The sequence below is a fragment of the Coffea eugenioides genome, chromosome 8 (assembly GCF_003713205.1).
Source record: "Coffea eugenioides isolate CCC68of chromosome 8, Ceug_1.0, whole genome shotgun sequence".
Lineage (NCBI taxonomy): Eukaryota > Viridiplantae > Streptophyta > Magnoliopsida > Gentianales > Rubiaceae > Coffea > Coffea eugenioides.
Genome location: NC_040042.1, coordinates 42,012,689 through 42,026,042, shown reverse-complemented (window position 1 = coordinate 42,026,042; position 13,354 = coordinate 42,012,689). Strand labels below are relative to the sequence as shown.

At 36.3% G+C, this 13,354-nt stretch overlaps 1 protein-coding gene across 1 annotated transcript; it reads left to right on the top strand.

Moving 5' to 3' along the window:
* The first annotated feature begins 8,160 nt into the window (after positions 1-8,160).
* Positions 8,161-12,262, top strand: LOC113779869 (eukaryotic initiation factor 4A-14). Its single transcript, XM_027325633.1, has 5 exons — positions 8,161-8,398; positions 9,579-9,648; positions 9,867-9,976; positions 10,668-11,098; positions 11,341-12,262. The coding sequence occupies exons 2-5, from the start codon at positions 9,581-9,583 to the stop codon at positions 11,974-11,976; spliced, it is 1,245 nt and encodes a 414-aa protein (XP_027181434.1). The 5' UTR covers positions 8,161-8,398; positions 9,579-9,580; the 3' UTR covers positions 11,977-12,262.
* The last annotated feature ends 1,092 nt before the right edge of the window (positions 12,263-13,354 follow it).

Here is a 13,354-nt window from a genome sequence, read left to right as displayed (position 1 = left end):
AAAAATAGATTTTTTTAAGTTTTGTAAATTTATTGCCTTAAATTTAAAATTGTCTACTAAGTGGAGGATACTATAGGTATTTTACTATGTCAAGGGAGGTAAGTGTAATTTCTTAAACCTGAGAGGAGCCAAGTGAAATTGTTAGAAACCTCAAGGGAGGTTTCTGAAATTATCCCTTAAAAATGGCATGAAAAAATATCTAGGTGTACCTAAACACAGCACATGTTTAGGTACCTAAATACAAACTATATTTCCTAATTTTTTCCCTCTGCTTGCATAACTAAATGTAGGTGCAACAATACAGGGGAAAAGAAGATTGAAGATCCAATGATTTCAGATCTCCACAAGGAATATTTTGTTGCTCTTCTTATAATGGAAAAAAGTTTCAAAAACATTTTTTTCCAAAGAACAAGGTTACCATATTGTATGAATACATACAAAATGCAGGTTATCCAATCTTTCAGGAAATCAGAACATTTGGCATCTAACAAAAAATACCTCTTTATATACACGATAGCTTAGCTTTTGTGGATATAAAATTTGTAGAATACTATTGTTCATAAAGCAGTGCTTGCATGGATAAGAAACACTGAAAAACTTACTCCTCAAGCTAAAGAGCAGCTGTTGAGACCATGTCACTTAACTCTTCTTAGTGCTTTGATAGTAGGTATCGTGTGTGAGGTATGGTAGCAAGATCGATCAGTCTGGGAGGTGCGTGCAGAATTTGTGATGTCAACCATACAATAAAAGTAATGGCACTCTTTTCTCTAGCTTTTTTTTTTCCTCACTGATTTTGCTTTTGAATATTTAACTTTAGTTTCTATATATACCATAGTGATTGATGTATGTAAATTGAAAGGTGATTGAAAATGTAGCAAGGAATATTTTCATAAGTTCTCTGCAAAAAAACTGGCAATCTAATCATCAGAGACTTCCACTTCGAGTCACTTTGACCAAATTGATATTACAGACTACAAAGTGAACTCTTCCTGGACTAAGCAACTAACCTAATTACAAGAATATACAACCATTATTGTGAACATCTATTATCGTCAATGTGACAATTGTTAAGAAAAAAGTTAAAAGAATATGCAACATTTATTTTGTTGTCTAGGGAGTGGACAATTATTTTGCTGTATCCCATAAGCGAACAACTTCAGGTGCTGTAAATCATCTGAACGATTCTTTGCGCCAACTTGAAATGTTAAATTTCATCCAGGAAAAAAAAGGACTTGTTTGAAATGTTGAAGATTTCTGAATATCTATGGGCAAACTTGAAGCATCTCTCTAGACTTCAGTAACTCTTTGCCATTATTGGATAAGAATGACGAGATTTCTCAAGTAGTGGAATTAGGTCGAAGATAGCATCATCGAATGTAACAAGTCTATGGTGGGCTATCTTCAGTGGACTAGCCGATCAGTCATAAGCACATTTTCTTTGCTTTTCAGAAATTCGCTTTTAGCCTTTGGATCCTATCTGTCAAGTGTGATTGTAATCGAATCGAGTCCAGTTCGAATTTGAGTATCACTAAATTTGAGCTCGAATTCGATCCTAAGTAGATATACTCAAACTTGAGTTCATCGAGTATGTATTTTCTTGACTCGAGGCATATTTAAACTTGAGTTCAAACTCAAGTTGAACAGTCCAATTTTTCAAATCCAAGCTTCAAAAGCTAGAAATGTCGGTAAAATATTTTTCTAATCAACTTCCAAAACAAAAATGTATAAAATTTGTATTTTCATATCCTTCAAAAAATCAAGAAATTCATCCTTATGCAATTTTTCAAAAGAACTGACCAAAAATTAATATTCAAATAGCAAAAGAAACAAATTTACCATGTTCAAGTGGAAGTGACTATTACTCATCCGGATTAATTATCACTTTGAATCTGAAGCCTTTTGCAATCTGTTCTTTTGATCGAGATAAAAAGGTTACTAACCTTGGCTAAATAGACTAAACCATCTCGAGTGATTACATGGAGGGAGAGAGGTGGACACTGATATATAGAGAGAGGCGGGGAAGCGGCTTGGGAGCGATGATAAGAGGATTAACGAAAGAAAAAGAAAAATGATGTAAGAAACATAATTGGCGGAAAAATATACGAGAGCCTAGTATATATAATACATGATAAGGCTCATGACTGCTTAAGCCTAGTATATTTTGTTACTCAAGCTAATCAAGTTCGAACTCGAAATGAACCTAGTATATTGGAACTTGAACTCGATTGGATTTTGTTAGTCTAGCTAATTGAGTTTGAACTTGACAAAATTGAGTTGAATCTACCTTTTTTCAAGTCAAGAATAGTTTGATTTTTTTTTAAATTGTAAGTGGGAGCGTTCGAATCCAAAAATTCTCATTGACACTCCCTCTCTCCAAATTATTCAACCTATCCAACTCCCTGAGAATAGCTCGATTTGCTTACACTCTTACTCTCAAATCTCTTCTACCTGTTAGGAGAAACTTCAAATGTTAAAAGAATTTTTTTTTGGGTCAATTGTCATATCCTACTTCTGCTTCTGCAAACTCCAAATGTTAAGAGAAAATTTTTTTTTGGGGTAAATCATCATATCTTACTCCTTTTTCTTTTTTCTAACCTTTTTTTTTTTTTTTGTTGATCATCATATTCTACTCCTACTCTAACTTATATTAGGTAAGGATCTAACTGGTTTTGGGGGGAGAATGGGGGAGAGATTAGAGGAAGAAAATTCCTCCTCTAGACCACAGGAGTAAGAGAGAGAATCCCACATTTAGACCAAAAGAGTGCACTATTACACGCCTTTTAGATTTTATTGTAGGAGCAGAGACCTACACTTTATATTTCACCTGGTGGCCTACTCGTCTAAAGAGAGTTGATTTGCTAAGAGAAATTTCAAATATTAAATTTTTGCAAAAGTGAATCTTATTTGAGGAAGTATAATAAATATGGATGAGTATATGCAAATGATAAATTAGTTAGGTGTAGTTTAGGTAATCAACAACACGGGTATCCGTTCGAAAAATTTTATATAATCCCAAATATTTGGCGTTTATCTGGATTCGGAATATGTTAGCGTTTCACACAGTAGTCTTTATTATATTCTAGATTTATTAGTTCTCGTGGGTTTTTAGATTTAATTATTTTACCTATGACATCTTCCATGTATTTTCTACGGTTAGGGCACATCTCATCTCATGTAGCGAAATTATGTCTTTCATTTTATTTTTATTTTTTAACAGTGCATTTTGGCAACGTAACGCTTACCATAGCCGTATCTGGCTTCTGAGCGTGGGACTTTAAAGGGCAGGGAAGATGGGTAGGAGGATGATGGCAGATGGCTCATCGCTATCTGCAACGAGAGGAGAGCATATGCAAAGCGATGGGAGAGACGAAGGGCCATCATCAACCCAAAGCTCCTACCAATCACACATCTTTTTTCTTTTTTTTTTGAAGGAACCAATCACACATTAGATGAAGTTGAAGTGACAAATCCAAGGACAGCAAGGATAAGAATTAGACATCCCCTAGGATCTCTTTCAATGGAAAATTCAATGATTTATGTCAAGTGTTTCGCCACATTATATTTGAGGAAATTTTGCTATCCAAACAAACACTTTTCATGATTCAAGGGTCATGTGTTCAGCTTTTTCTCATATATGACACTCTATTTTCCTATGGAATGTTCAATTATAGTCAAATTAATCTAGAGAAAAATTCTGCTAGTTAACCGCGGAAAGTTAAAATGATCCATAACAAAAATGACCTGTTGATTCAATTTTATTTTTTTTTGACAATCCTCATATTATATTCCTGCTTCTATTCTAATCGGATTCCAGCACGAGCAGTTGTCAGGTCAACCATATTTGCTAGCTTTGTCCAATTGTACGTGATATACATTCATTTCTTCGTAATGTAACTCATTTTAAATACAAAAATAAATATAGAACAATTTTTTGTGGATGGCGTTAAAAATAACGCATATATAATGATCTGAATCTTTTTTTTTTTTTGATCAATCATGACCATGAACCTTTCGGGAACACTAATGATCGACCCTACCCCAAGGCTTATTCATCTGTACTAAGAGAGGGCCCAATTAGGCTAAGGGAAGTTAAAGGAAAATAATCCCACCTCTAAATCAAAGGATTGCATTATCGCTCATCTTTTGGACTTTAATGCATGTGCAGAGGTTTGAACCCTAAACCTGCGATGCTGTATTTTATGTTTCATGTGGTTCATTTTAAGTTGTCTAACACGTTAAAATTGCTTCGTGTGTAACTTTTTTTTTTTTAATTACGTACCTTTTTTTTCTTAAGATAGTGATAACTATAAGATGTACACTTCTTGGAAGGACCACAAAATGCATTGTTTTGGTAATCATTCTGCCCTTTATTAATCCTAGAACTAGCTGATACGAGTTGAATTGAATAATTAACGTACTAACAACCATCAAATGTCTTCTACTCTATGTGTATAAAAAATAAATGTCATCCTCTTTTATTTTTGTTTTTATTTTTTTGGGACCTTGAATTTTTAATATGAAATTGGAAATAGAAAAATTGCATCAATCATCCCTCACATATCACTGATGTGAAAATTTAATACCTTAAAATGAAAACGAGTAATTTTAATCCCTCGTATATAAAATGTGGTCGTATTTTAGTCCTTCGATACTTTTTCGGACTAATTTTAGTTAGGATGAACCATAGTATCACTGCTTTATATTTAAAGAGTAAATTTGGCAAATCACTTATTCCATTGACCTAAATGTAAAGAACCAAATGGCTAGTATACCTATGGCACTTTAAAAAATTAGGCTTATATACCTATGGCTAGTCTTTTTACACATTAACGTAATGCCCAACCAAGTCAAATAATAAATATTGGACTAATACATATAAAATTACCGATTTAGAATCTAATACCTAAACGTCCTTTTAAAAAATCTAGATCACATAGCTTTCTCTTTTTCTGCTAATCAAAGTTATACAAAACTCTCCACTCCTAAATAAAAAATTTTGCAGCACACCAAAATTTCAAATTCAAACAGTAAATTCATATTTACCCAAGGGCAGATATATAGATCTATTTCCATGGCAACGGAACTTGGCTGAGTTCGTTTATTCCTTCCAAGGAATTTTCAATTGCTTTTGTGGGTGGCCATGATGACAATGGCGGCAGCAGCATGAGACAGAGGTGTGGAAATGGAATTCGTAGAAGGGTTTTAGAAGAATATTTCAATTGAGAAATCAGGTCATGGAAAAGGGAAATTTGGGCGGATACAGCAAAATCACAGGGTCAAAAAAATTGTCTTTAGTAGCTTGTTACTTGAGAATCCAAAGGAAGAATTCAATGGAGAATGTGAGGAAAAGTCTACAATTGGATGTTCTTCTAATTTCTTGCGAATCAAAAAACCTCAGCTTTCCTTTATGGTATGTAGGAGAAAGAATGTAACTGAAAAATTTCGAATCTAAAAAAAAATTCAAATAAATGGCATGGTTGTTTATTGTCCATGATATCTACCATCAGTCCTTTTACATTTGATTCAACGCAACGAGTGATTTGTCAAGTTTATCCTTTAAATATGGAGCACGTGATAGGTCAGTAGCTCATTTCGAATAAAATTAGCTTGAAAAGGCGTTGAGGGCAAAAAATAAGTACATTTATATGTTAGGAATTAAAATTGCTCATTTTTTGTTCCGAATGACTAAGGGGGTGCTTGTTTCACAGATTGGAATCGGAAATGGAAATGGAATCATAGACTCTGGTTTCATTCCAATATCTAGCTTGGTTCACATATTGGAATTAGCATCATTCCAATTCCTGATGCTTGGTTTGATGAGTGTTTCGGAATTAAATGCAATTAAATTCCAAATTTACCCCTGATATAACAATTCTTATAAAACAAAGGGATAATTGCAGGAACCTCCCTTATAAGAACAGAGTACCTATTTTCCCATAAACAAATTTATTTATCGGATAAAATAAAAATAAACCCGTTTTTCAATAAAACACCAGTTCTTTATGGCTTTCCTCCATAATAAGAACAGAGTACCCATTTTTTCATGAATAAATTTATTTATTGAATAAAATAAAAATAAACCCGTTCTCCAATAAAACACCAGCTCTTTATGGCTTTCCTCCATTATAAGAACAGAGTACCCATTTTCCCATAAATAAATTTATTTATCAGATAAAATAAAAATAAACTCGTTCTCCAATAAAACACCAGCTCTTTATGGTTTTTCTCCATAAATTGTCCATTTTCCCATTTTTCCATAAGCTAATTTATTAGTTGGATAAAATCAGAATAATTTTAAATCACAACGCCTACAAAGTCTTGGATTTGGGTTTCCAATATGTAATTGCAGATTTATTGCAGGTTTGGGTTTCCCATTCTTATCTAATGACATAACCCACAGCTCAAACAACTGCTTCATGTTATTCCAACTATGTGACGTCATCCAATGGGCGAAAAGATCCATCAATCCTTGAACATCCAGGGTCTGCGACAGCGCTTGCAATCGAGAACCCGCCCATTGGTTGAAAATCCCTAGCGGCATTAGGGAGGAGGAATTCTCATTGAGGGATGACGGGTAAGGGTTCCGCTAGTTTTGATTGTAAAGCGGATTGCCGGAGGCCGGGTTAGGAGGCAACGAATGGTAGTGTTGGTGGTTTGCGACGGAGATATTGGCGGAGGTGGTTCGGCGAGTTGAGCTTCCTGGGAAAGAAACGGAAAAGTGGAATTGGATTTGAATATGGTGAAGTCATGGTGATTGAGAGAAAGAGAAGGTAGAGGAGTTATAAATGTTGTCTGAGAGAATAAGTTGAGGGTTTTGTCCAAAATCTCCCAATTTGCTCGGAAATGATTTTTTAGAAATGATTCCAAAAATTGCATACCAATAGACTTAACCCAAGCAACAAATAAGGTGTTTATTCCATTCTTTGATTCCCAAACCCTTTAACCAAGCAGCCTAAATTTTCACATCATTTACGTGATGGAATGGACAATTGGTTCAATTTTTCCATTGGAATTCTCCACCAAATCGTGGCGTTGAATTTGATGTTATTTATCTAAGCCCTTTGGAGTTACGATATAGGGCTCTAGTAAACTGGACATATCTGTTCTCGGCCTGTTAAACAATTCATTAAGCCGTTCTTGAGAGATGTTTTGGCCCAAGTTAAATGCTCACTGTGGGCCTACTCCATTTAGCCGACGGTAGGAATACATGCTATTGCAAGAAATATAGACCTATGGCTTTTCCGCAAAATCAGTATAAGATAAGGTTCAAGTCCATTTTCATTAGTAGTAAGATTTGGGAGTTTTCAAAAAAAAAATAAAAAAATCCTTTGGGAATTTAACTTGGCATTAGCAAAATCCTAATGATAAAGAGGAACATCACTTACATGTTTTTTTTTAAGCACCATCTTCTTGAACTTACATGAAGATTTTTAGTAGCTGTTTCTTTTTTCTTTTCAAAGTGGTCTCTCTCTTTTTGTATAATCTTTTTTTTTTGTTTCACGAAGATCGTGGATTAAGCGATTTTCAAATATGAAACACAATTCCATCATAATTTACATGTAAAATTTCCCAAACTAAAATATATCCTCAAGTGTTGTAACTTGGCCTTTTCTTGCACCTTTAGCTTATCTTGCAATAATATTTTTATTTCTTGCTCATCACACTTCAAGAAAGCGTATGTTGGAAAACTTCCCTATAGAATATAGACTGTTTCTTTCTGAAACTTTTATAAAAATAATAATGTCCTTTGACTTTCTCTTTTTTTTTTCCCCCCACCAACAAATTTGTGCCGCCTTGCATATCAAGAAGTCAAAAAGTTGACGCATGTTGAATAGGTTGAACCTGTCTTTGTCAACCAACTGTGTCTTGGGTTAGGAGAGCCCAGATTTGCCAATGGAATTACCCAAGAGCCCAATCATCAGACCCATAAACTTTCCACCCAGAGACGCATATAAGAACCCACAGCCCAATCACGGTGTCACAGCTTTTAACCAGCCCAATCAAAACGACATCGTTCACACCATAAATCACTCAAACCGACATCGTTCAGAGCAACCCTGAGTGGCAAAATTGGAAATTGACAAGAAGAAGACAAAGCACCAGGGCAGCAAATCCCAATCCCTAAAGGCTTTGTGTGCTTTTTCCTCCCCTCTCTTTTTCCCCTTTCAGCGTCCCCGCAGCCCACCGCCCTTTCAAGGCATAAAAATAAACAAAGCAGCAGTCTTTGTTTTCCCTCTTTTCATCAGTTCACATTTTCTTTCTTTTCCTTAACTCCGCGGCGTAGATCCGAGGAGTTTCGGAAACAAAATCACAGCTTTAGCAAAACCCTATTTCGGCCTTCTTTCGCAAACCTCTCTTTTTCTCTTCAGATCTTCATCTCATCGCTACTATTTGCGAGGTATTCATCTCATCGCTGTGTTTCTTTATCTATTTATTTGTTGTTTTATTATGTGTAGCTCTTCTCTTTTATTTTGCGGGCTTATTTGGACTTGATTTACTAGATTTGTGGAAGATTGGATTTTGATGACCTTTCTGAGATTGCATATGATGGTCCGTATGGGTTTTCTTCATGTTTTGATGGGTTCGTCTTGTTTTAGTCGTTAAGTTTCGTGATTTCTTTTTTTGGGTCTCCGTTGATTGAAGATCTATTTGCTTATGATGTTTTTTGTTAAAAAATTTTTGTGCTTTTTGTGTTTGTATTGTACCTGTTGATGCGTCTTGTTGCTTTTATATGTCAAATAAAAGATGAGTCCTTTGTGGTGGTTTTTTCGTTGAAGATGGATTGTTTTGGCGCATGTGTCTCTTCGTATGCTTCTATAATGAAGGGTTGTGGTTCATTATGGTGGGTCCGACTTTTTTCTTTTCTTATTTCAGCTTTTTGCTCTTGGTGGAATGTTTTAGGGGTGTGTCTATGTTTCATTCTTTGAAGAGTCAGAAGATTCAAAAATAGTTGCTTGTAAATTTAATTAGGGTCATTGTGTAGATATTCTGCAGAAGCTAGCTTAAGAATCGCAGTGTGGAGCGTGGGATGTTAATCCATTGACGTAGATTCTCATCCTACCGTCTGCATGGAGATACCCAATTCTATTAAGAAGCTACCAACTTTTTGTCCTGTTTGGTTTTTTTGGGTTGCTTTTTTTCTTGTTGAGTTAGATGGTTATGAGATGATTCTGTTGGTGTGATTGTTCTCTATGCACTACAATGTTTGGTAGACTATGGCTTACGTTTTCCCCTTGTTTTCTGGATCATTGGTTTGTAAGAATTGGCTTTATGGTTTTCCCAGTAATCCATGAATACCAAATCATGACCCTTTGTGTCTAATAAGTTAATTAGGTGACTGGAGCTAAAGTATGATATTGTGATAGATCTCATGATTTAAGGAGATGCAACATGAGCTGTTGATGCACTGGACTTGAACTGTATTTCTGTAAATGGAGATATGAATTTTTCTTACGTGGAAGCATCTTTTTGCAAGAACTAAATATATAGCTCTTTGTTTCTTGAATTGTATCTCTAACAATTGGAATATTCATGTTATTGCTTTTTACTCAATTGATACTTGGTTGTTACTAATGCAGTCATGGCTGGCATTGCACCGGAGGGATCTCAATTTGATGCGCGTCAATATGATGCTAAAATGACCGAGTTGTATGTCCTTCCTGGCATTTGTCTCCTCTCATAAGAACAAAATCAAAATTGAAAATTTTTGGATTCCTAGTTATGTATTTTTATATGTTCGTTTAAAATACACCACTATCCAGTTCTACATCCCATTAATTTATTTGTGCTTGAGACTGATTAGCCTATGATTTGGTTATGATGTTTTAGTCTATTTCTTATTGTTGATTTTTGTTTCATCTGCATAGGCTTGGTACTGATGGTGGTCAGGAATTCTTCACTTCTTATGATGAGGTTTATGACAGTTTTGATTCAATGGGGTTGCAAGAGAACCTTCTCAGGGGCATTTATGCTTATGGTAAGCTGTGGCTGGGAATCGCTGTTTGCCTAGTCAATCATGTGGCATAGGCCTAAATTTAATCCCTTGCAGATTGGTTTGCTGGCATCTCTATATTGTTTCTCTCTAACTTTGTTTTAAATTTAGCTTGTCATAGTTGGTTAAGAAAATTTGTGTAACATGTGGCATATTGGTATCGAGTACAGCTACAATAATATATCCTAATAAGGTTGAAAAAATAAAATCTGTTGATCACCAATAAGGGTTCTTGAATAAAGTTTTAAGCAGATACATGTGTAAATTAGTATACGATTGACCTAGATCTGATTTAAGATTATTTATGTTAGCGGTTATGTGAATGGTTAGATGCTTCTATCTGCCCCATAATCTTCTGGATTACTCCCTTAGTGTTGTGAGGCACTCTACTTACTCAAGTTGCCATCTGTTTTGGTTTCCTTCACATCAAGCTAACGCTTCTTTGGTTTTGTGATGACAGTTTTGTTTTCTATTGCTCAATATGTTACTAGGCTGCTAATTTTTTCCATTCTTAACTGATTTTGTTTGTCATTGTGATTTTATGTTTTTGATATGCTATACATGCCTCCTTGTACATTTTGTTTGTTATGTTTTCTGCTATGAACTTTTTAGTTTGGCTATTTTGATAGTTTTTCTAAAAATATTGACTAATAAATTCTGGATTTTTAATTCAAAGGTTTTGAGAAGCCCTCTGCTATTCAACAAAGGGGAATTGTTCCTTTTTGCAAGGGACTGGATGTTATTCAGCAGGCACAGTCTGGAACCGGAAAGACAGCAACTTTCTGTTCAGGAATCCTCCAGCAGCTAGACTATAGTGTGGTTGAGTGTCAGGCTCTTGTTCTTGCCCCCACCCGTGAGCTTGCGCAGCAAATTGAGAAGGTTATGCGTGCTCTGGGTGACTACCTTGGTGTGAAGGTTCACGCTTGCGTGGGAGGTACCAGTGTCCGTGAGGATCAGCGCATTCTTTCCAGTGGGGTTCATGTTGTAGTTGGTACTCCTGGTCGTGTATTTGACATGTTGAGGAGACAGTCACTTCGCCCTGATTACATCAAGATGTTTGTGCTGGATGAAGCTGATGAAATGCTTTCCAGAGGTTTCAAGGATCAGGTTCTCATTTTTTAATAGTGTAGTTTTGTTGGCTTCTGCAGCTAGGTTTACATAATCATATTTGTCATTTCCACCTTTTGTGTTGTGCATGTATATGTTGGAAAAGTTGCCTCTCTCAGCCTTTTAAGAGAGGTTGTGTGTGTCATGTGTGCATATTTCTAGATTTCTTGGAAGACTGTGTTGCGGGTTGCAGATAATTTTAATATAAACTGCCTCTGATAAATTTACTTTCTTTATTTCAGATTTATGATATTTTCCAGCTCTTGCCACCCAAGATTCAGGTTGGTGTATTCTCAGCTACAATGCCACCTGAGGCACTTGAAATCACAAGGAAGTTCATGAACAAGCCAGTAAGGATTCTTGTGAAGCGTGATGAGCTTACTCTTGAAGGTATCAAGCAATTCTATGTCAATGTTGAAAAGGAGGAATGGAAGCTTGAAACACTTTGCGATCTTTATGAGACCCTTGCCATTACCCAGAGTGTCATCTTTGTTAACACCAGGCGTAAGGTGGACTGGCTCACTGATAAAATGCGTAGCCGTGACCACACAGTCTCAGCCACCCACGGGGACATGGACCAGAACACCAGAGACATCATCATGCGGGAATTCCGCTCTGGTTCCTCTCGTGTGCTTATCACAACTGATCTTCTGGCCCGTGGTATTGATGTCCAACAAGTCTCACTTGTTATCAACTATGATCTCCCAACTCAGCCAGAAAATTACCTCCATCGTATTGGTCGTAGTGGACGATTTGGAAGGAAGGGTGTTGCTATCAACTTTGTTACTCGTGATGACGAGCGCATGCTCTTTGACATACAGAAGTTTTATAATGTTGTAATTGAGGAGCTGCCAGCCAATGTTGCTGATCTCCTTTGAAGAGGTTTTGGTAAGGGCAAGGTAAATTTTTCCTTGTTTGGAGTAATTTTATATCTTATTTCGTAGGTTTAGCTAAAAAGTGTACCAGACTTGAAATTGGGAGCTGCGGGTGCAATGATTTACCAAGGGCACTTGCATCTCTCAGTTTGGTTTAAAATCAGAACCTGTTCTTGGAAATTTTTGTTGGTTGTCTTTGTATTGTAAGTGCTCAAAATAACTGCTGATTTGGAGTTGTTTGAATATTATTGAGTTCTACAGTTAGCTTGTCTTTGTGTTTGACCATGTATATGCTGTTCACAATTTGGTAGGAATTGTTCTTTGATGTTAGCATGCACGATGGTACGTTATTTTTAAGCAATGTGCTTGTTATTAGAGTGCTCAACTGCTTTGTTCATTGACCAACCAATTGGCCGTAGGATGAGCCTGCTGGAATTCTTTGTTGATTGCTTGGGCTGCTGGCTGAACTAATGTTAGTTAACATGGTGGTCTATGTTTTGATCGGAGGCCACAGGGTCCTCTTGCAGCTTTTGGTGAATTACCACAAATGTACGTGGCGTGTTCACGAGGAAAGCTAGAATTTTGGACATAGTTGGCAAGGTCTTTTTTGAGTAGCGGTGGTGGAGCTCAGTTATGAATTTCCCTTTTTTTTTTTGTGGTGGGGGTTTGGAGGAGGGGGTTGATGAGATGATGAAAAATTGGACATGATTTGTGGTATAGGGACAAATACATGCAATTGTGCCCCTTGAAAGAATTACATAAGCTTCAGTGGTGATTTTTTATCCTCATTGTCTTGGGAGGCTTCTGGCCGGCCTATATGCAGTCGCCTAAATTATTCATTTGGTTAATGATTTGATGTTCATTAGTTTTTCGAATTTGAATTCAAGGAAATTTGTACCATGTTTCAAGCCATTCATTCCAAGAAATGTGGAAGAGGCTGCAAGGGTTTTGAACCGGCAACTTTTTTTTTTTTGGGGGGTGAGGGAATGTAGGGGGTAGGGGAGGTTAACGCATTGGTGGCGTTAATTGAGGTAAAAATTTGTCCTCGTCCATATGGTTCATTTTCTCAAGCGCTGTGGTGAGACCTTGCCAGGCCAATTGAGCCGGGGGAGTTGGGGGACGGGTAATCTACCGATTGATTGAAGAAAGAGTTTGAAAATAATGCAGCAATTACAAAAACGAGTAATGCTTTCCAGTATAGATTGGTCCCATTCAGCTCAACGACGTTTCGTTCATTCTGACTTGATTGTGTCAAAGCTCCATCCATAATTTGGATGTAGATTCATCGTTGGATGAACTGCATTGCTGAAATTGAAGTGAAAAAACAGACGGTAGGCACAGCTACGAGTTGCCAACCATGGCACGGTAGAAATTCATAATC

What these genes read in the sequence shown, in the direction of transcription:
- LOC113779869 (XM_027325633.1), top strand. Translation starts at nt 9,581, where the DNA reads ATGGCTGGCATTGCACCGGAGGGATCTCAATTTGATGCGCGTCAATAT. An exon ending in GATGCTAAAATGACCGAGTT is followed by an intron (nt 9,649 to 9,866) that starts GTATGTCCTTCC and finishes TCATCTGCATAG; the next exon opens with GCTTGGTACTGATGGTGGTC. An exon ending in CCAGAGGTTTCAAGGATCAG is followed by an intron (nt 11,099 to 11,340) that starts GTTCTCATTTTT and finishes TCTTTATTTCAG; the next exon opens with ATTTATGATATTTTCCAGCT.